This window comes from Pholcus phalangioides, unplaced genomic scaffold (genome assembly GCF_987345545.1).
Source record: "Pholcus phalangioides strain wild (caught in Gottingen) unplaced genomic scaffold, Ppha-v1.0 ptg000010l_1, whole genome shotgun sequence".
Taxonomy (NCBI): domain Eukaryota; kingdom Metazoa; phylum Arthropoda; class Arachnida; order Araneae; family Pholcidae; genus Pholcus; species Pholcus phalangioides.
This window is the reverse complement of record NW_028301603.1, coordinates 19,116,534-19,141,204: the sequence shown is the minus strand read 5'-3', so window position 1 is coordinate 19,141,204 and position 24,671 is coordinate 19,116,534. Positions and strand designations below refer to the sequence as shown.

General features: G+C 42.2%; 1 protein-coding gene across 1 annotated transcript in view; it reads left to right on the top strand.

Annotated features, from left to right (window-relative positions):
* LOC149081053 (potassium voltage-gated channel protein Shaw-like) overlaps nt 1-18,856 on the top strand; it is a 28,512-nt gene extending 9,656 nt beyond the window's left edge. The window contains exons 4-6 of the mRNA XM_089237818.1: nt 4,580-5,522; nt 16,305-16,553; nt 18,573-18,856. Of these exons, the coding sequence (XP_089093944.1) occupies nt 4,580-5,522; nt 16,305-16,553; nt 18,573-18,721 (1,341 nt within the window). The 3' untranslated portion in view covers nt 18,722-18,856. The remainder of the gene's footprint in view (nt 1-4,579; nt 5,523-16,304; nt 16,554-18,572) is intronic.
* Nucleotides 18,857-24,671: the final 5,815 nt, after the last annotated feature.

Below are 24,671 nucleotides of genomic sequence, written 5' to 3'. Positions count from 1 at the left end.
TGTGTATTAGTAAAAGTTAGAACCCCGCGAAAATAAACTAAAATTCATTTATAAGAAAGCATTCCGAGAATTCCATTATAACGACAATTTTCCCTCAGATGGTGAACTGCCGTTATAACGGACTTTCACTATATAATATTCGCGGTTATCGTGTATATCATAACATTCTATTATAAACAAAAGAAAAGTTGTTGATATGATTCTATTAAGCAGGGGGAACTTTACTATTATCCCTGTGGAATATAAATTCTTGTGACAGAGGTCTTTTATCAGTTTGAGCGTGGGTATCCGTTTATCCGTTACCCGGTTAAGCGGAGCCAACTGTAATAGCCTTCAATATTGCATTTTTGGCCAGTCCCTGGCACAGAACCAACAAAACTAAACCCAAACTCACAGAAGCAATAATTTCGTCCACGCGGACAACCATTGCTTAATTTTTCCCCCCCTCGTCGTCCGTCCGGAGAGGAATAATGACGTCATTGGATGAGATTCGGTCACGCGATGATGTATAACCCTCGATACCTGCAACACGTTTCGAAGTGGGGGAGGGGGAGTGACCAGCCCTACCTTTATATACAGAAATCAGACCTTCTCTGGAGAGCCTGATATTCCCTAAAGACTCGCACGCAATCCACTCATTTTTCATAGCCAAGAGATAAAAAGAATTCCGTTTATATATCTTGTATTATATACAGTATTTCTATATGTATACTCATTATTGTTAATACCTGAGTGGAAGTATGAGTGTGACCATATACGAGTGAGTGATCATTTGAGTGACTGAATGAATGACCGTGCATGTGACTAATGAGTGGGTAAGGGACCGTATATGAGCGAGTGAATAATCGTGTGAGTTACTAAGTGAGTGTGTGTGTGTGAGCTGGTCATTACGTCTTTCAGTCGGGAATCCACTCCATCGGTAACTCATCTACTCACTTGGTCACTCAATCGATCGTTCATACTATCAGTCACCGGCTCCGTCCGGGTCGAAATGTCAGTGGCGAGGTATAGCCGCTGTGGTGGTCGTCGAGTGGTCATAATGACGGTCCGAACTCCACCATCGCCACAGTGGTGGTCGGCTGAAGTTGGTTTTCTGTGGTTCCCAATTTCAAGGCGCGAATGCGAGCCGATATATATCTCCCCCTTTAAAAAAATTCTCGCCACAGATAGCAACAGACCTACAAACAGTACAAATGTAATTCAATCATGACACATCACTCACTTTACTTCTGAAATATAGATGGCAGTACTGAAAAATCAAACACAACACCTACATGCACACTCAGAATGTTAGGTACACACACAGTTACACTTCCGGCACAACTCACTAGGTAGTAAATCACCCATAGATGGACCTTTGTTGTGCTCGGTTTGAAAGAAAGAAAAGTGGCGAGGTATCATGACAGTGGCGTACGGTCCGGGGTGAAGGATGGAGCAAAATGTCCGAGTCGAAATGTTGGGGTCTAAGTTTCCGTAAACCTTACATAGTGGAACCTCTTGATGTCGGACACCCATGACATCGGAAATTCTGTTCGCTAACGAGTAGTATCCGTTAATGGATATAAAACACAGGGCGTCCATAATGAAAAGCAGGGCTGTCATTTCAACTTATTCCAGGGGTGGGGGGCAAAGCACATGTAATCAATGTACGGGGTGATTATAAAAAAACTATCCCGACATATGGGCCCCTAACTATCATACCACTCACAGAAACTGAATGAAATTTTGGCATAAGGTATTTTGAGGCATGCGCTCAAGAATGATATGAAAAACAACAGTGTCATTCTAACAGTTACGGTTACAGTGAGAAAATTTCGAAAATATCAAATGGCAACACAAGTTTTTTGTATTGGAATGCGATCTCCATACTGAAAAACACTAAATAGCGTTGGAATGGCACCTGTAGCACGAAAATCTAGGCAAGGAAAAAGTAAAAAGGCCGTGCACCAGAGCATTAATGTTTGTTTCATTCGTCACACCATTTCTTCGGCTCAGATCCCAGCCTGATTAGTCCTCCACAAGGTCATGGGGAAAATTTGTGAAACACAATAAAATGCTTTATTTTATGCTGCTTCTCTGTCCTTATTGGTTGTCCTCACTTTTAGCCTATCTACCGCCGGTGATTTTCATGCTACAGTTGCCGTTCGAACGCTATTTATTGTTTTTCAGTATGAAGATCGCATTCCAATAAAAAAAACTTGGTGTTGCCATTTGATATTTTCGAAATTTTCTCACTGTAACCGTAACTGTTAGAGTGACACTGTTGTTTTCCATATCATTCTTGAGCGCATACCTCAAAATAACTTATGCCAAAATTTCATTCAGTTTCTGTGAATGGTATGATAGTTAGGGGCCCATATGTCGGGATAGTTTTTTTATAATCACCCTGTATGTATATATATTTGTATATATATATATAGATAGCATTTCTATAGTGTATTTTCAAAAGCCAGGGGGCCTCCCCCCCTGCCCCCCTAAATGACGGGCCTGATGAAAAGACTCTATTTTAAAGTAGCCTATAGGAGAAACCAGTCATCACAGAAAAGCGTGAAATTTTGTGGAGGACGTGATGGGAATTTGTTTTAAGGGGAAAAAAATTAGTTGCACATGTCGCCACCAGAGGGCGTTTCACTTTGTATACCTGTAGTAAACATGTTAATTTATGTGATGTCACGCAGTAGCTGTTATAAAACCTAGAAACGTTCGCGGAGATCTTGTTTCCTCAATGTGTTTGCTGCTCACAATGAAGATAAGTTTACGAGATCGCGCTTTCGTAGCGTCAAATCGTTTTACCAAAACAGTAACTGCTCTACGGAAACATTGGGCTTGGAAGAGGATTTGAAAAGGTCCAATGAATGTTAAAACCTTCGGAGCGGAGTATGATAATGAAATTTGAAACCGCAGGATCGTTGGCTGTTCGTTGTTGAAGAGGAAGAAAACCCGTTTCTATACACGCAATACAGGAGGTTTCGCTTCAGGTGTAAGAGTTTCAAATTCTCGTGGTGGCACTAGTGTCAGGTACAGGCGTTGGATAGGTCACATTCAATTGTGCATAAGATCATGCGGAATATCCTCCGATATTATCCGTACAAACGTTCGCTTGTGCGGCGGTTGCTTCCACGCGATTATGACGCTCGACTCCGGTTCTCACTGCAGTTTGTAGCTCGAGTTGAGATCGATTCAGAACAGCCTTGGAATATCCTCTGGATAGACCCACATTTCCGACTAACGCATTGGCCACGTTGACTGTCTGTTGACGTTTTTTGAATAGCTCACGAATTGTTTTCCCATCTGGGTCTTCGTGACTTGAAATCGCGTTTGGAAACTTCTACCTTGTGGCAGTGTGATTTAATCGGTGGTACAATAAACACACGTTCTTGTACATGGAATACATCACTTCCGGAATTTCTTTCACTATACGCAAATAGCGGTCACGTTTCAACGGCGAAATCTTCGGTGTCTGAGCTGTCTTTATAGGAATCTGTAATGGCACCTGTGTGGCGCCATCTATCGACGCAATTTGTAACTAAAATTATGAGGTTTCTGTATTAGATTTTCGTACGGTTTTTTTTAATATGCATAACACTGGTTTCGTGCTTCTACCTATATCACCGTTTCCGAGTTATTTATTTTCAAAGTCAGGGGTGCTTCGTGAAATACCCTGTACATACGGCTGGGGTGTCCTCCCAGAACCTTTCCAATCCGCGGGCCAGACCAGCAATATTTCTGCTGTCACTAACTGTGAGTTGAAAAAAAAAAAAAAAAAAAACCCTCTTAGTTTAAAAAATTGATTGCAGATGGCAGCACTGCACATAACAAGCATTAGAAAGAAACAGACTTCATGGAATGTTCACTATACAGACACACACACATTCCAACATGTACTAATTCGTTAGAAGTTCCGCAGAGGAATATGGACAAGGTGCATGTCTGGTTTAGTAGTAGTAGTACTGTTTTTGCTGTTCGCTGGACGGAAACTGTTATGTATAGTGGGACAATATGGCCCGTATTTTACGGGACATATCCATAATTTTGGCCGCACGGATTTTTTTCTTAAGTAAAATTTTCCGTATTTTCAAACGAGGTTTTTGAGTTTTCATTCCCTCTTTACAAAAATCAGAGATTGAAATTTTAGTTCCACAACTCACAAATTATATGATGGTAATTATGACTGTAATTATCTCAATTAACAAAAGTCATATGCGGGTAACTTCTTACCAGTGTTCTGTATCATGCCTTTGAATTTTGCATCTCTGGTTTTTAACAGACATTTTTTTCATAAGATTTAGTTCCCCCTGAATTCAGTTCTTGGAGTCACGCTGTAATTGCCTGTTGAAATTATTGGACGGAATGATGCTGGAAAGTTGTCCCAGCGCATGCTCTATCCCACTGCTTAACGTCCCCTTATTCTTAGACCGCGGACCGTGTTCGGGTCTAGTGGTAGGGACAGTTTTTCTGATTATAATTGCCACCTACACTTTCTTTTGTCATACCTTTGACAAATTTTTGGTTATAATTGGCACGGTCATTTACTTACGTTGTAATGAGTGCGTATTGTGTTTCTTTGTCTCGATTCTAGGTCATTGGGGTAGTGTCCGTGTTCTTCATCTGCGTATCCATCCTATCCTTCTGCTTAAAGACACATCCAAACATGAGAGTGCCAGTCATACGCAACATCACTGTCCACACTTCCCCGCCTGGCAACAACGGCGCAAACTTCACCAACGTGACCAGTGCGTGGACCTTGGACAAGACTCACACGTACCCTCACGACGTCTTCTTCTACATAGAGTGTGTGTGCAACGCCTGGTTCACTTTCGAGATAACCGTTCGCTTCATCACCAGCCCCAGGAAGAGGGACTTCATCTGCGGGGCCGTAAACCTCATCGATTTCACGGCGACCCTGTCTTTCTACATAGACCTAGCTCTGCAGAGGTTCGCGTCCCACCTGGAGAACGCGGACATCCTGGAGTTCTTCAGTATAATCAGGATCATGAGGTTGTTCAAACTGACCAGGCATTCGGCGGGACTCAAGATCCTGATTCAGACATTCAAGGCCAGCGCTGGTGAACTGATCCTACTGGTGTTCTTCCTGGTACTGGGTATCGTGATCTTTGCCTCGCTGGTCTATTACGCCGAGCGGATCCAGTACAACCCTACGAACGACTTCAACAGCATTCCCCTCGGACTGTGGTGGGCACTGGTCACGATGACCACCGTGGGGTACGGGGACATGGTACCGAAGACCTACGCCGGCATGTTCGTTGGCGCCCTGTGCGCGCTCGCGGGCGTGCTGACGATCTCCTTGCCAGTGCCGGTGATCGTGTCGAACTTCGCCATGTTCTATTCGCACACGCAGGCCCGGGCCAAGCTGCCTAAGAAGCGTCGCCGGGTCTTGCCCGTCGAGCAGATCAGGAGCCACGTGCCCATGAGGCAAGATGGTCAACCGCCTGCCGCTGCCAGGAGGATCAACGCACTCAAGCAAAACATCCCGAAGGACTTTCTTGGAGGACCAAGAGCAGGTAATCAATACACGTACACTTTCTTTTACATTGTTTAGCTAGAAATCCTTATATTTCGCTCTTTCAGGTCTTAAATTTTGAATTCAGGTGGTCATAGGACAAACAACATGACCTCACCTCAGGTTAGTGTTGAGGGTCCTAGATGGATCAGAATCCAAACCCCTGACAATGGATCGATGTATCCCAAGTTGTCGCCTAAAAAAAAATCGCCCAATCAAAACCTTTTTTTTCTTTTTAAGCCATAACAAGTCTGAAAATTGCCGTGATAAAAATAGTCCTCACGTCCATCTTGAAAACGTAAAAAAACTGTCATGTGCAATTACTTCGACTTTGGGAGGTGGGATCGAATATCAGGTGGTGATGGAATCCTCACTCAGTGAACCAAACCCCAACATCATGACGCCGTGCCATACGTAGACGCTCCACAACAGAAGTTCAGTGATACCTTGACTAGCGAAGATGATTCGTTTCGGAATCACCTTCGTTAGCCGAAACGTGATTTTCTATAGGTTTCCATAAAAGCCGCTGTGGTGGTCGTCGAGTGGTCCTAATGACGGACTCGGGTCCGAACCCCACCATCGCCACAGTGGTGGTCGGCTGAAGTTGGTTTTCTGTGGTTCTCAATTTCAAGGCGCGAATGCGAGCCGATATCTCCCCCTTTAAAAAAATTCTCGCCACAGAGAGCAACAGACCTACAAACAGCACAAATGTAATTCAATCAGAACACATCACTCACTTTACTTCTGAAATATAGATGGCGTCACTGAAAAACAAACACAACACCTAAATACGCACTCAGACTGTTAGGTACACACACACAGTTACACTTCCGGCACAACGCACTAAGGTAGTAAATCGCCCATAGATGGTGATAGACCTGAGTTGTACTCGGTTTGAAAGAAAGGTTTCCATAAAAGAATCGTTAAATTCGCTCCAGAAACGGCCCAAAATTTGAAGATAAGTTTTTTTGTTTTTTTAAAAACATCAAGTAATACTATAAAAAAGACACAAATTGACTGAAGACTGAAATAAACAGCTTCAAAATTGGAGAAATAAGAATCTACAGGAAGAATATGAAAGTGTTTGTCGCTACAGAAGTATTTATGTTTGCATACTCTGGACGGATAAAGCGATCCCTTGAGTAGAATATTGTATGTATGTGTATATATATTGTATTTTTCTCTTCTCTTTTTTTTTTTTCCAATAAATTATTATTATTATTATTAAGATAAGAGATACTGAAGATCTTTCCATTTTCCAGTATGTCCGTAGGTGCCCCATAGGCGGAGATAGACTTGGAAGTCTGGAGGGGGTCACGGTCGTTATTGCTGGCGGGGGGGGGGGGCACGATGATGCTGATGTCAATTCATCTATACATATATGCATTAGATCACTCGATTTCACCTTCGATGGAGGAGGTCAATTGCCCCCCCCCCGTAATACCGCCCATGAGGTGCCTTCATCTATTCGTGATTTGGTCAGCTCATTTCTGTGTCTGAAACATGCAGCTCGAAAAGTCAAGTTCCTAGAATGTGTCCAGACTGTTCAGCTCGATAATAAGAGTCTTGCACTGAAAGAACGCGTAATCTTAAAACATGGGCTAATTTTTTTTTTCAATGCATTTTCCATGTGTTTAATCTTTCATTTTACATGAAATGTTCAAAGAATTTCAGAAAGAGAAGTATAGGTGCATCTGGAAATAAAAAATCCGAGGTGGACATAAGTTAATAGGGCTCGAGTGACAGTAACTCTGATGATGGTTGGTGCTAAAATTCAGCTCACGAATGTGATTATTTTGTATCAGCGCGCACACACACACATCAACGAAAATGTTCGTTTGCCAAGGCAGAAAAATCACGCAGAAAATCTTCGTTAGCCGAAAAATTCGTAAACCGAGGTATCACCGAACTAGTTTTGTGTTATTATAACTTCAGTTCACAAGTGATGCCATAATATATAAACCAATTTGTATTATTGGTAAATAATGCCGACTAATAATTTCTGACTGACATCATTCAGAGAAGAAAAAAAAAAGACAATTTTCACGTCAGATTTGAGGTCAAGCGACTACTAACGACGGGGGCCTAGTGGAAGTCCAAGTCTGAAGACTCACTAGAACACCTAGTAGTTTCACCGATTTCACTGCTTGGTGAGAACCTGATTTTCATTGATGAGGTTCAATATTCTCCATGAGAATCGTGAGATTTCTGTTTATTGACGCTATAACCAGGGCCACAACTAGGGGGAGCGGGCGGGTTTCGTGCCTCGGGCACAAATTGCATTATGAAACCTCTCCTTTAACATTACAAGGGGCGCCAAAATGCGCGCTTGCCCCGGGTGACCAAGCATGTAGTTGCGGCCCTGGCAATAGCCGAGGTTGAATGCACTATAAATATTAAAAATGGAGGGCTATCGCGACTTCTTCAAGATGAAAATCAAGTAAATTATACCCCTCTCATAAAATGATTAATTAAATTTTCAGAAATTCCTAATGATTAATAAATAATATGAATATAAAAGTTATGATGAAGAATCAGTGACTTCAAAAAAGGTGACTTCGGAAATATTTTCCGCCTTTTTATTCAGTCAATTATAATTTATTCGCTCCTATTTTCATTTTCAAAAGAAAAAGCCGCGTGTGTGTGTGTTTGTATAAACCGAGCTTCTCTAAAGATCAATGCTATTCGGAATTTTTCATCCACGTATTTTTTTTTTTTGTCCTTCCTTCCCCGCCACAATATAACGAAATCTTCTCCACTTCCGGTGGCAACAGCGGCTTTGTCAGACGACACATAATATATTACGGAAAGGTTGGGAGCGAGAGAGATGCGGGGGACAATGTGTTGGGCCGTTACCTAGCAACGGCGCTTCTCATTGTTGCCACTCAAAAGAAAAAAAAGCTCTCTTAAAAGCGATTTACTTAGCAGACATTGGCGGGGCGAACTCCGCGAATATAATAAAAAGACGGAAGGGGAGGGAGGAAAGAACGGTAAAAAAAAGTAAATGGTGAGCGGAAAATCGGTGGGAAAAAAGGTCTTTACGCGGAAATTGGCATTCTTTTTTATATTTTTATTTAACTTCTTTTTTATTTGTGGGTCTTATCTGTCAAGTTTCTTCCCCAGTTTTATACATATGTGTTTATATATTTATATACACAGACACATAGCTTTTAGAAGTTCTCCTTTGATGTCGAATTAGAGCGGCAACGGCGCTTGAATGAGCGTTGTGATAAAAGACAATGCTTTCACAAATTCACGGAGTGTTCGAGAAATATTGGATGAAATTAGTGAAATTGAGTGGTTTCTCTCTGATCGGTGCACGAATATTAATACCCTTGAAGTTTTGTTTTCAAATGTACAAGATGGACACGGAATAAGTTAGCTTATTCAAAGCAACATGCTGCAACTGAAAGTCGGAGAGATAAGGTAGAGCGGGGAAAGTTCATGAATGTAGTAATGGAAAAGGAGTTTAATCATAAAATGTTGATACCAAAATACCCCCCTTTTCTGACATTCCTGCTCTTTTTGCGCCTTCCTGCTTTTTTCTGAATTCCTTCACACAGAGGCGGATTTAACGGCGGGCGCACCGGGCCCCGTAAAACCCAAACTTCACATTATTTTCTAATTTAAGGGCCCAATATTCTTTTTTGCGCTTGCCTTTTTTCTGAATTCCTTCACACTTGCCTTTTTTCTGAATTCCTTCACACTTGCCTTTTTTCTGAATTCCTTCACACTTTCCTTTTCCTGACTTCCTGCACTCTTGCCTTTTTTCTGAATTCTTGCACATTTTTTTTTGTATAAATTTCTGCATACATGCTCTTTTTCCCCATTTTCAACCCCACCCGTCACTTGTAAAAATATCTGATCTTCTCTGAATTTCAGAAATGTTTACTCTCTTCTAAATTTTTGTCCCCGTTACTTTTTTCCCTGAACTTCTGTTTCCTTCCTCCACTTTTCTGAAATTTTTTCTGCCTCCTCGTCCTCTTTCCTGAATTTTTCTCTGCATCCTTGTCTTTTTTTCTGAATTTTTCTCTGTCTCCTCTTCCTTTTTCCTGAATTTTGTTCTGCCCCCCCCCCCGTCTTCTTTTCTGAATTTTTCTCTGCCTCTTCGTCCTCTTTCCTGATTTTTTATCTCTCTTTCTCTCTTAGTCCTGAAAATTCCTGAATTTCTGCCTCTTCCTCTTCTTTTCTGAAAGTCAAACTCATTTACAAAAAAATTGCATATTTTTAAATGCAACATTAACGGAGATATTTCCCTTTTCAGCGTATATCGCCAATGATTGAGGTTGTGGTTCACAAACTGCGAAACGTAAATCAAATTCAAACTTTCGAAAATTCTGTTATTGCCAAAATAACTGTGAAGAAATGAAATAGCTATTTATTGTGAATAAAAAAACAAAAGAGTTTAGTTTATTATATTTGTATAGTGCCTCAAAATGGCAACATTTCAGCCAATATAAATTCTCCAACACAGTGATAAATTGCCAAAACATAGCGATTTTATATTTAGTATCTCGATAAATATTCCATTTTAAAAAATATATATTTTTCGCAAATGAGTTTTCAGAATGGGATCTACATTTCAATACTTGAAATTTCCAGCGCACGGGGACTGTTTAGAAAGCTAATTTCGGAATTTTTATGTATACGATCCCCCACAAAAACTTTGTGTTTTTAAGTAATTGCACGTCATTTGAAAATTTATTGTAATTGAAAGTGCGTTTCTAAAAACAACGGTTGCGCCGATATTTGCTGTGCAAATAATTTGGGACAGCCTGCGTATTTACACAAAATTATATAATCAGAAATTTTTTCATCACCTGGGAAAGCTATTTTTAGAGAGTAATTTCTCTGTAATTACAAAGAAATTCGCCAATTGCTATCTCATCATTCATTTATATCACTTATAAATCGGCTATTTCCGTACAAGGAACCTAATTTAAGAAGAACCTGTCATTTCGCGATCACGTCCATCCATTAATCAAAACATGATTGACGATGGTCCGTCACGTGATCATTACATGGTAATTGCTGTTCTTTTCTCGTCTCATCGAAATCTTGTCCATCTTTAAGATCCAAATCTTCTTAAAACGAACTATACATCTTCTTGAGGGGAAAAAGAATCTCTCTCCTATTCGATGTAATTATTGCGATTAATCGCAAAAAAGTGATAGATTTTTATTTATTCTATCGTGTCTGAAAAGTGATGCCACCCGCTATGAGGTAAAGTTCCTACTTATTATTACATTTTTCCATTCATATATGGAGAACTTCAGTTTATTTATTATTATTTTATTCTTTTGCCCGCGAAGAAGAGTGGGTCGCATGTGTGAACAGGTCCGCAATTAGATACTTTTTCAGCTGGAGCAAGCAATCATTTTGGTGATGATGTATAATGTAGGAAGAGCAGTTAAAGGGTGAATTTGATGCGCCCCCCCCTCCCCATTAGTCCAGCACCCGAGGCAACAGACACCAACTGCTCCCCTCGCCCCAGTTGCTGCGCTTGACTTGACGTGCGACAGTTGAAAGCGCACTGTCGCAGAAAAAATGCATCAGTGTGGATGCATAGCTGAAAAAAACAATTGAGGAAAAATCAGTCTGCTATAGCGCAGACTAAGATGCCTATATATACCGAGCAGACATCGTCTTCCATCTTAGAGCGGCAAAACCACTCTTCTATTCAAAGTGACGTCTGATTATTCAAAGAGAAAAAAAAAAAAAACCGGCATGAGGAACAGGGTATTATAGGGTCTGGTAACCCCGTCTGACTTGTCCGCTATCTTTGTGCAAAGTGTGACGTCAGTATTACCGATTCAGCCAATCGCTGTTCCCTTGTCAATTTTTTTCAACGATTAGACGTCAAGTTGAGCAAGAAACTGGTTTTGCTGCGCTAAGATGGAGGACGATGAATCTGTCCGATATTCCAGTTGCCTCAGCCATTGGCTATAACGATAGTTCGGACGTCACACTTTGCGCAAATATGGCGGATGGGCCAGCCCGGGGTTTCCAGGATCTCTATTGCACACAGATTTCTAACGCAAAGCAAAAATAGATTAAATAGGCCTGTAAAAACATTTTCCTCTGGTGTTTTTTCAATACTCATTTACAGCTATTTAACGTATCTCTAACTCGCTCAAAAGTGTTCCTTTATACAACTTAGCCTTTTGAGTGGCTTTTAAAATTTTTCCCTGATCCGCATTAGGGGCCATTCAAGTATTACGTAAGCGGATTTTCAGCCATTTTCGACCCCCTCCCCCAGTTCCTTCTATTGCTAAAACTGTACACATATTCTTGTAATATCCTAAAGCGAGGGAAAGCAAACACTGTCTCTCCTTCTGTTATCAAACTTTGAATAAAAACTGACTCCGCCCCGTATTCGTAACGAAATAGTTTTACGTTGTATCTCGAGGAGTTCGCAATGCAAACGAAAGACAATGGTATTGTCTGTTGGCAACGTCTGTTGGCTATTTTCCAAAGACAAATCCGAAGATACTTATTTCATTGTCAGTACCTACCACGTGATTTAAGTCACAAAGAACGTATTCACGTCAAAACTTGCAACCGTATCTATGGCACCAGCTTACCCGAATTTTTTTCTTTAAGACCCGCAATACCTGAATGGTTGCAGACCGTAGAATTAAATACTATCTAGAGAAATTTCAAAGAATTAGAATTAGCTACTGACTGAGGTGAATATATTTTCTCAGGGCACCGAGTCTTTAAGACTCCCCTGTTCGATGCTGCTCCGTACGGGCTGCATATTTTATTTGCATATTTTATCGAATTTCATGAAAAGAACTGAACTGAATGTAAAACCACTGCTTTTAGACAAAAATGCAAATCTTGTACGTCAAATACGTAAGCGTACACGTGTGTGTAGGCGGAGCCAGTAGAAAAACAGGCTTTATAAGCGCGCGTAAGTTCACACGCATTTCGTTCGCTAGCACACCTCGGCGAATTTCTTGGTGTTATTTTGCAGCAATCGGTTAATTTCAAATTGTAACAGTAAAAATGAGTAACCACCAACGTTTAGATGATGGAATGAGGTGGCGAATTGTGGGGAGGCTAGAAGCAGGCCAATCTCAAGTCCAGATTTGTAGAGAGTTCAATGTAACGCCCAGCGTTGTGTGTGACTTATGGAAACAGTTCCAGGATACCGGATCCATCGAGAGAAAGTCTAGGCAAGGTCGTCCAAGAGCCACGACGGCCAGAGAAGATCGCCATTTGTCGATTATAGCGAGGCGTAACAGGAGTGCTACAGCTTCTCAGCTCTCTCGTGACTTGTATGCAGCCACAGGAACCCGTGTATCAAGGGTGACTGTTTCCAAAAGACTTCATGAGAGAGGGTTGTTTGCAAGAAGACCTGCTGTTTGCGTCCCGCTCACTTCCACAGACAGGCGTTTATCATGGTGCAGAGAGCATAGAGATTGGAGTATGGATCAATGGGCGACCGTTATCTTCACTGATGAGTCCCGGTTCAGCCTAAGCACCGATTCTCACCGTACGTTCATATGGAGAGAACCAGGGACCCGCTACCTACCCTCCAATGTCCACGAAATCGACTATTATAGCGGAATAAGTTTAATGGTCTGGGCAGGCATCATGTTGGATGGCAGCACACCTCTCCATGTCTTTGAAAGAGGCACTGTGACTGGTGTGAGGTATAGGGATGAGGTCTTGGAGCCCCATGTTCGCCTTTTCAGGGGTGCAGTTGGCCCTGAGTTCATTTTAATGGACGATAACGGTTGCAGAATAAACAAAAAATGTTTATTCTGCAACCGCTGTTTCATACCTTCCGACTCCAACGAGTGTTACACACGATCATGCGTGTGTATTACAATTATTGAATGGTTATTTGTTTTGTATTGTATCAATGTATGTACATATCAAATTTCATTAAAATCGGTACAGTAGTTCTAGAGATAATCGACCAAGTCTGCAAATTCTCTTAATTTCTTACACCAGTGTAAAATATTCTCACTACTATAATACAATATCAATATACTGATTTACATTGTCAACAGTTTTTTCAGGGGTTAGAGGGCATGGCCCCCACATCCGGGAGTAGGGCCCTTAGGCTGGGATTTTTCGCGGGCCCCCTGGTCAGACTTCTCACGAGTCCTTTCTATAGTTCATGTATCGCGTGAAAACGCAAAAAATTATGAGAATTTTCCCGGGCTCAGGACTAGAGCCCTGTCAGCCTCGGCCTTGTTTGGGGCCGTTCAAGTATTACGTAAACAAATTTTTAGCCATTTTTGACCCCCCCCCCTTCAGCAAAACGCTGACCCCTCCCCAAATTGCCAGCAAAATTCCGTCATCAGTTCTGCGCCTCTGAATCCTAACGCATATTGGGGGATCAGAAACGTACACGAGGGGGAGGGGGCTCTCGTGCCCCCCTCCGACGATCAAAAATTTATTTTTTTAATGCAAAAAAATTTTTTTTTTTTAATTGAAATTTCGGATGAAAATACCTTTATATGTTACTGTAATCAATTTCTGTTAATTTCAATGCCATCTGAAGGCTATGAACTCAGAATTTATTGCGAGCCACTCTGTAAGCCATATAATGATAAATCGCATAAAGGCCCTTGGACCAAATATGGCCCTGAGGGTTATCTGATGCGGCCTGCCTCCTTCAACCCTAATTTTGTAAAAATGAACTAAGCGGCACATTCACAGATCGCTTAAGTGTCCCGTGGCACAATTCCAGGACATTTAAGCAGCCCGTGGCATATTTTCAAATCACTTAAATGACCCAGGACACGGTTCCAGAACACATTTAGAGATCCCTTGAGTGACGTAGTTTTAGAGCACTTAAGTGGCCCCTCCAGTGCGGTTGCACATCACTCGAATTACCCGCGGCACATTCTCAGATTATTTAAGTGATGCGTGGCACAGTTCCAGACACTTAAGCGGCCCGTACACATTTCCAGAGTACTTGGATCCGCGAAACATTTAGAGGATCACCAAAGTGGCTGTGTAGGGCACTTATCAATAGATGGGGGGGGGGGGGATGTTATTTTAAGTGCCCATAAACTATCGAAAGGTTTTCTCGTTTTTGGTGCATCGGATAAGATGCCATTAAAAATATTTCATATTTTCATAAAGGGTGGTTGATGACGTAAACATTATCAAAACCCCTCTCCCTCTTGTCATCAAATCGGAAACCAACCCTCCACCCCCATCGATGATGACGTAATACTTTAACATTCTTCTACTCCATCAGATTACACTTACTTTCGAAAATAAATCTCGTAGATTGCACTACGACATTAAACAATGTAGACATTATACCGGCGTGGTTACAAATTATGTTTTTCAACTATATTAAGATATAAAATACCTCACAAAAAAATAAATTGATTAGTGGCACAATCATATACTCTATAAAAAGCAATATTTTAGCTTTGAAATGTTATATTGGCTACTTTAGTTGAAGAAATGCATTCAAAATTGATTTTTATTCTGATTTTGTTTCATTTTTGTTTATTCCCAAATCTTGTAACTGAGATGGCGCTGCGTCTAACATCATTAGATTTGTTTGATTTAACGAAATCGTAACAGAACGATTCGCATTCGTAATATTTATTTTATTATTTTATTGCACACGAGACCATCGGGGGGAAGGGGGCTCAGTGGCGTACGCGGCGTGTCAACACCATCTCCGCGCGAAGCTCGTGACGTCAATGAAGGCCATCTCACCTATAGCAATTGGATTTACTATAAAAAAAGGGGCAAAGATCGCGCATGCGTCGCCCTGCTATATTCAATGGCTGGAAGTGAGATGACCTTCTTCAGTGACGTCACGAGCTTGACGCAAAGGCCTTCTGTTATAGATGGTTATGGGCATGTTCGCAGGACCTACCTTTGGGAGCGGTGAGTCACAGTTGTGGTTAGAGATTTCTAGAGGAGGGGGGGGGTCGACACGGGCAATGTCTCCTAGAAAAATTTTGAGTGACTAACCTTCAAACGCATTCTAATCATTCAAGTGGCATTGACGAGATATCTCGCCTTCTTTAAAAGCCTCTTATTTTAGCATTAACAAGCCTAGATATTTTGTTTTTAATTGGAAGCTAGAGGACAAGGCGAGCGTATAAAAATTTATATATATTTTTTATTTTGTTACACACTGTATTTTCATTCTTAGAAGTGGTGCAGGGCAATTTTTGAACGCTTTTTGAGCATTTTTTAAAATTAAAACTGTACCTCTAAGACGGACGGTTGATGAGATAAAGACCGCATTAGCACTTACAGGACACCCTGTATAGTAGGGATGCGCGCAACCTTTTCAGTGTACGGGCCAGATATGCGGTATTTCTGCTACTCGCGCGGGTCAAAAACTCGTATACAAAGAATGCCCGTATGACCCGGATTTTACGGAATGTTTCCGTTATTTTGATCGTCCTTTTTTTCATGAAATTTACCGTTGTTTTAAGCCGTAAATGGCAACTTTGACAATGCTTTAGGCTGTAACTGGCAGTTGCCTTTGACACTTTTCGGCTATGATGTCTACTTTACAACTGTTAAAATTACAATCACTTACACATACAATAACTTGTAAATGGCTCGCTTACAATTTTGTTTTGGCAGAGAAAAAAAAATGAGAAAAAAAAAATATGGTCAGCCTAGATATTTATCATGTTGTGTATATCGATACTTTTCTACCGGAATAACTTTCGCGGGCCGAATGAAGCCCCTTGGAGGGCTGCATGTGGTCCGCGTGCTGGAGATTGTGCACCCATGAGTAAAGTGACGTATGTTCTTTGTTTGTTTATCGTTGAAGGAAACAACCGTGAGGAGACCATTCCGATGCTGATGCTCAATCACTCGGACAACAGAGAAGACTCGCTTCCTCGGCAGAACGGAGGAGGGAGCGTTCCGGCTGATATACAGCATATCAACCCTGGTGTCGAAACCGAGCCGCCAGTTCAGCCCTTGACCTCGGTTAGCCCGACAGCAGGAGTTTCGTCGACCTCACCACATGGCAACCAACAGTCAACAACGGGTGGCAGACCGTCGACGACGAGCAATGGTAAGGGGGTGTATCTCTCTCTCTCTCTCTCACACACACACTGACAGTTTTTCGGAAACGTAACCCAAAGCTACACAAGTACTTGTCCCACAGTGGGACCAGTGTTCGTAGAAGTCCTTTTGCCGAAGTCGGAATTAGTTTTCGTGGGTGTTCCAACACTGTCCATCGCCAACCTCGCCAACGTGTTCTGTGTAAGTTGCAGTCATGTATGCGGCCGCTAGTTGGTATGCAGCAGAACCTCTCCAGAGGAAAGCAGGCCAAGCCGTTTGGCTTTGATTGCTGCACGCAAATGGCACAGGTATGACAAGGCGCGACCACATGCGGTTGCTCTTAGGCTACGCTCATAGTGCAGAGGTGCAGAGAAGAGGTACGATTTACAAGAATTACGACTGGGAGGAAAAAAAAGTATAGGGGTGGAGGAGGATAGAGAAAATGACTGGGGGAGGGTTGTGAAATGTAAGGGTGTGATGATGATGATCTCTCTTCAAAAGAGAGGAAGGAAATGAAAAGTGGAAAACCAATCAGCGGATAGCGTAATTCAACAGATCGAGGTGAAAACAAACAGGTTTGTTCAAGTCACACACCTCGTTGTGTGAGTGGCCTCTTCCTGTTCTTCGCCTCTCTTCTCATATGTGCGCTGTGTGCATAGCAAAACAATACAATTGTTTTCGTCGCTAGTCCCTATTATACACTCCCTTAACTCTTGGTCGCCCCACTATCTGCGCGGCCTTACACGGAACACATTGACGAAGTTTTGGTGGAAAGTGTTTGAACACCCACCGTATAGCCCGCATATATCGCCACGTGACTTTCTTTTTTTTTTGTCCGCTGAAAAAGCCATTGAAGGGTTGCCGTTTTTTCTCGGCAGCGGAGTCATGGAAAATGTTCGAAACTGGTTCTGATCTCAGTCAAAGGACTGCTACGGGCACTTGTCCCACTGTGGGACAAGTACTTGGGTAGCTTTGGGGCCATTCAAGTATTACGTAAGCAGATTTTCAGCCATTTTTGACCCCCTCCCCCCTTGTCAGCAAAAGTCAACAAAACACTGATCCCGCCGCCCCTGTCAGCAAAATTTCGTCAACAGCTTAGAATATTTCGTATCTTCGAAAAGTGGTGGTTGATGACGTAAGCAATCTTCAAACCCCCCCCCCTACCCCCTTGTCACCAAAAGTCAGCAAATCCGAAACCCCCTTCCCCCCTCGATGTTGACGTAATACCTGAATGACTCCTGTGGAAATTACGTATGTCATTTCATTCTGTGGTTTCGTTTTCATCTGATATGTGTATCTACAGGTCCCCCCCCCCCCCGAAACTCCACCGACGAACTTCTAGTTCTAGGGGTGATCATATACGTCAAGACGAATAACTTTTGCAATGGAACCTTGGGTCGGAATACATTTATTCAATCGGAAAACAACTTGGTAAGAATAGAAACAGTTACTGGTCGCGGATATCAGAGGAAAATGAAACATATCGATGTCAACACAGGTTATGCGAACACTCACACTAGCTGTTCAAAGCGGCGTCCGAGGACACTGTCGCAAAACTGACATCGGTGAATGATGGAATGGCGCACCCGCTCGCAGAAGCCTAGTGTGGAGTGAATCTTATCAGAAGCAACAAGATCTTCGCTGAGTCCACTGGTGACGTGTTGTAGACTAATGATTTCAGGTCGTCCAGTCCTATGAGAAGTGGTCCAGCGGATTCAGGTCCGGGGAGCACGCTTACCATGCCGCAGGTGCCCTACGGTGATCTATTGCATGAAGAAATTGTTGCCTTGTTGGGAGTGGAGGGGGGGGGGGTTCCCCCCGTTGCCATGGTCGTTTCCGACTAAATAATTGTGTTTCGACCCGAGGTCGCATCGCAAAAGTGATTTGCCTTCACGTGTATGATCACCTCTAGAAGTTTGTCGGTGGATTTCCTGACCACTCTGTATACACTTCGATATTTTGATGATAACCATCGCTTCCGTCTATTGTTTCATGTTGCGTTGAAGGGGGTACCTATGTCTAATTTCAGGTATACCCAGCCCAGCGGGAAGCCAGAGACCAGCATACAGCCAGCAAGTATCGCTGAACCTAATGCAGTTCACTGAATCTTCTTCAGCGGCTTCTGGAAACTCGCCGTCGCCAACTTCGCCGGCCGCGATGGCAACTGCTGACGCATGAATCCAAAAAGAACAAACTGGCAATTTCTGGAAAAAATTTTTTTATACAAAATCGACAAAACCAAGATGGAGACGTTCGATGATAAATGCACAATTAATTATGAAAAACAGAAATTATATCCAACATTATCCTGATAATTATCTACGTCGCAAATATTTTAGGTTACCCCTTTTAGTTAATCCTAATAAGAACGAACTAAAGTGTTTCAGGGTCGAATTCCTGCTTCCGTACGATTCTCCAGAGGAAATAATGCAGCCGAGATTCTTCCTAAAGTGGTCGGGTAACTATGGAGACTATTAGATACGGGGGGGGGGGGGAGACTCGAACAATAAATCGATGGGTTTAGGCTAGGACAGAGTGACCAGACGTCACGAATGGAAGGACCTGTCCCGGGAGAACATCATATTATGTTATTTGGTCCCCACATTACTGATCATAGTGATCAAAAATAGAAAAAATTTGACAATATATTTGGCGAGAATCGACCGGATATTTCGTCTTGTTTTAAATCTGGTCATCATAAATCGAACCTCCATTGAACACCAATACGAGAACAAGCAACTGCTAAACCGCCTGGCAACATAGTACAGCATTAGCTCCACCCGTTAAATGCTACTAGAGCCTCGCGAAACGGTGACTACGCAGGGTGGTAGTACTGATCAAATGAAGAGCCGATAGGTAGTGAAGACGGGGGGGGGGGGGGTGAAGGAGGGGTACTTAATGCAAGACGGTCACCAGCTCTGCTTCTCCATTTACTTCATGTTACCAGAGTAATGGCACGATAGCGCAAAGAGTAACACAGAAGGCCTTTTGTGGTGCATGGTATCGATACCGTAATTCTTCTGAGCGGAGCTGGTTCTAATGCAATCACTTAGTAGTGTTTAACCAATAATATATAGAAATCGAACGTAGGACATGGTATTCTTTTTTCCATCCTCCCCCCAACATGATTAAAAGATGAACAAACTAAGCGATCAAAAATAATCACGAACTAGCTTACGAATGAACAAAAGTCCGAACAAAGTCTCCATCCAGTCCATCAAGTTTATATTTTCGGGCGACTGATTCGAGGTTTCTCCAACTCTAGCGGTTGTCATCATCATCATCATCATCACTTAACATCCCACCAGTACCTGCTGCCAAATCTGCCTTCTGATTCTAAGTAGCGAACATAGTCCTAGTATTATCATGAAAAAATTTACTGCAGCGATGATTTGCTCACCACAACACCTCTAATATAGGGATCCACACAATGTGAGCCTCTACCACGACAGTTCTTCTGCAATGTAAGCATCTAACCAGGTATCGCATCCATGCCATCAGCAGGGAAGTAATAGTGTGGATTTTCAGCTGCTTATTTCTTCGGTGTTGTGAGTGATTGATAATTTAACATGCCATCTTGAGAACCACATAACATCCTGAAAGCATTTTTCTAAACCAAGTTCTGGTATGTATGCGTATACTCACATGACATATTGGTAAAAATATATATATTAGTTTACTTGCCACTGCCAAGTTATACCGAATGATCAAGGTATAACACTTAGAGACCTAAACACAAACATTCTTCCCACTGGAAATACTGCTAGTCTTTTTTTTCCCGTCTGATTTTTTTTTTGTGCCAAACCAGTTAAGTGCAAAGATAGCATTTTTGGCGACTTTTCCCGCGTTTTCTACGTTATATTACGCACATAAGCTGCTGGTGAAAATGCATCTCAGCTTCCTTCGCCCGCCAAGCTCTGCCAAATCGCGATAATGAATGTAATTATCTAAACAGAAAACAAAATTCCCCCCCATCCCCATCATATTTCAGCGGGTTTCTTTTTATCCACCAACCTTTCGTCACGCAAACAATTAAGTTCAATGATTACATTTTTGGTGACTTTTCCGCAATTGGCTAAAATTCATTGGAGAGGGAGGGAAAAGAAAAACCACATGAAAATATTTAGGCATTTCCCTGATTACGACAATCGATAGAGTTGTAGAAACGTCGAGCAGAAACTGAACCCCCCCCCCCCCCACATTTCTATACAAGAAAATACAAAATAAAAGGGATCGGACAAAAATGTGGAGTGGGACAATAAATGTTACATACGTTATAAAAAGTATTTACACGAATTTATGAATGTATTTTCACGATTTTTGGGCTAAATTATGGATTTTTTTCTATGGGCGAATCTTGGGGTCACCCAGCAGATATCAATGCGATAATTCATTTCCCCTACCGTTCATACCGGAGAATATCCTCATCAGTGCTTACCACAGCTGCTGTGATTCTGTGTTTTCAGGAATTGGGTACGAAATAAATGCACCACCGCAAATTTACAACGCACTAAAAACAGTGGAAATTTTATTTTCACCCAAGTGTACCCATTACCAAAAGCGTACACAATTTCACGGAACCCTAGATGAGAATCTATCTTCCCAGGGGCTAGGCCAACCAGCAGTAATTGTGCCACTGAGTCGCACATCGTGGTGCTGAAGAGTTTTACGGTGAACAATAGCCTATTCATTAGTATATTTCTTAACTTTTTTCTCGACCATGGATCACTCTCTTTAGACCAAATTGTTCTCCTGTGGTTCCCTCAAACAAGCCCCCATATCCAGAAATGATACTTTTTTCCAAGTTGATTTCTGAGTACATTGATGGTGAAAAAAAAAAGTTTATAAATAAAATGTATCTATGAACCCCAGGGTTAAATAACCGTCAGACTCCATGTTAGGGAGAGGGTATGAAAGTACTCACACAAGCCGCCATATTTCCTTTAAATATCAATGTTTTCTTTCGTTTCTGAGGCCACCTTAATCACATGCCATAGCTCCCGTTTTACTTGATTTTCATCCGTGCCTCCAAATCTCACCCTTTCCCAGCCACTACAACATGCGACGAGCGATTGATTCCTCAAGAATATGGTAAACGACCCCAATCATCACTAGTCGTGCGATTCAGTGGCGGTTGTGATCGCTTGTGGTGTTAGACTCCAGTGGACGACCGACATGAATCATTGTCCATTGCAAAACAATCTTAGGTGATCGACTTTTGGTGATTACGGGTGACGAGCGACCGCTCCGCAGGAACGACTGTTGCAATCGCTCGTGTTGTTTGTTGCATGTAGCCACTTTCAGTAGATGGCAATCACCACCACCAGACCAATCGTGACCCCTGCTCTGCCCCCCGCCCCTCAGGGGCCAGGGGATATAAGCTGGTCCGTCTCAAGAGACGTGGGCCACGGTGGAGAAATCCAATGACATCCAAGACCATCAAACCACCCACACCAGGCCACACAGCCACAAGCCAACCAGCAGCACGACCCCTCCCACAACTTCACCCCCGACACACACTTCCCCACTTGTTGTACATGAAATGATATATCAATACAAATATATGGGGGAAAATGGGCAGGTGCACAGACGCACATCGCCTGCAGACCACGAGTGGGGCCCACGAAAACTATAGTGACATGATCTCCTTCTGAGAACCTTCGGTCCACACAACAAATTCAAATAATGTCAGCAGTAAGGTTTTTATCCTTGGTTTTTTTGGCCCGGATTAGGTTGGCAACCATTGATCCACCCCAACGTTGGATAAGCCGCTAAACAGACTGAAAAGTTGACCACCAAGAAACCCGGACTTTTCACAACGTGACTATTTCCATCGGTGCTGTATCAAAAAAGAAGAGGGTTCGTGTCCTATCGAAACCTTCTGTAGCAGAAAGCCTCCGCGCGAAGCTTTGGCGTCACTGAAGTCGTCCATTTTACCTGTAGCCATTGGATGTAGCAGGATGACGTATGCGAAATCTACCCTTTTTTTTTTTTTTGCTGTACATCCATTGACTATAGGTGAAATATGGTTAATTGGTTAGGCTTTGCACGGAGGCTTTCTGCTATAGAAGGTGTTGATCCTACACACTTGCTGCAAACACATCCAAAACTAAACACAGCCACAGCAACTGCGAGAAACTTTGATAAGTATACGCTCCAAGGAGCTTAACAAGAATAAAATTAACTCATTGATATCTGCCGAATGACTCACAGCCTGCGCATAGAACTTATGCCAAATCACACGTAAGAAATTTGCATAAATCTGTAAATGCTTATTTTCGTACGAAATTTTCAAAATGGCTCTTTCGTGCCCACCCTGAAAATGACATTTCTGTCCATATTACGGAAAAGCACATTACTTAAGCGAATGTTGAAAGCAATAAAGAAACCGAGGAGGTACTTCCGACCGAATACACATGCGGTGATTGGACGTTGTAATCGTTACAAGCCATTGAAATAAAAGTACAAATAAAATATTTATGTGTAAATAATATTCATATCAACATTTTCCTCCCGTAATAATGATCCATATCAACGAACAAATGATCAATGCTACAGCGGTGATCATCGCAGACCAATGTCCTGTGTGCGCGTGCGTACTTTCATCTTAACATGATCATTTTATATGCACACGAGAGCTAATTGGACCTAAAGCTAGACACCCCTGTCGGACCAAAGAAGGTTTGTATATCAATTGTATACCAATGATGAAATGAATTCTCTACAGTCCGAGAAATTATGGGAGAACAAGTCCACAATCGATAGCAATTAAAAGCTTCAACATGATTTGCTCATGAATGAAGCGCAAACTCTAGATACGTTATGCTTATCAAGTGTCAATGGCGGACAGAGTTTATGCAAATAAATGATCAAAAGCCGTTGTAAATATGGAATATTATAGAGCAATCGCCTTTACTATGCTTTTCTTGAAAATTAAATCTGTGCCTGAACGACTTATTTAAGACCTTATTTCAATAATTAGCTTTAAAAATGATCTCTGACGACGAACGATACTCGTTATACGAGCAGCCCTGATAGTCATTATATCACGATTATTGTTTTTCGGACTCATTCATCGACGCGCTTACGACGAAATATTTATAGACTCACGGACAAAAATTAGTGCCCTGGAGCGTAAAATGACGTCATCACGTTTCCCACGTGTGATGGAAGCCACTGTTGGTGATGTTATTTACCGAGGGGAGGGGAGGATTCGTACATTGTTCAGAAGTCGCAAAATGCTATTGTTTGTTACGTTCCTAGAGATAATGGAGTTCTTGAGGTTATTGTAGCTTGAGGGGATATATGCAGTACGTCGTACAATATATTGTCTGTCTGATTCCATGTGACCAACGTGGAAATCGCTCCAAATTATATCGCCAGGAATTCCTTCCTGGCGATATAATTTCCCAAAGAACAGACAGACATGACCCCTGACCGCCCAGATGGTTTGCGCTCTTTCCCCCAAAGGGATGGATGGTCTCGGAGAGCTTCCCAAAGAACAGGATTTTTACAAGCCAGGGAGTTTTCAGTCACGTTTCCTGCATGTGACGGAGCTCTTGGCAGTATTATTGTCCGAGGGACGGAATTCAGATAGTTTTGAGAAGTTGTACGCGAATGAACATCGGAACTCTGTGACCGTTGCGAAGATTTCTTCTATCCCAGCTTCATCGCAGAGTCAGGAACACTTTACAAGTCGTACAATAGATTGTCTGTACGATTTTAGTGTATGATGGAGCGTCTGGCGATATTATTATCGATGGAGGCAGGATATATACAGTTCCCAGAAATCGCAAGATTTATTTTCTGTCACGTTTTCTGCGTCTCCCATTATGGCGGTGATACTCACGTCCACTAAGGCTGCAATTGCAGATAATTGACTCGATGATGAAAATTTGGGATCAATCAAACGTCTCGACTCAACCCCAAAAAAATCCCTAGACGCAAACCGGGGGAAACGATATCGGCAACAAAAAAACATATAACAATCCGGCCGACCTCATGCATTTGTTGATGCAACTGTGGTCGAATACTACATCCAGAACTACGTCTACCTCAGAGTTCGCCCCCCCCCCAAAATTTTTGTTCCACACACTGCCCTCCTCTTTCTTCATGAATATCCTCTTCT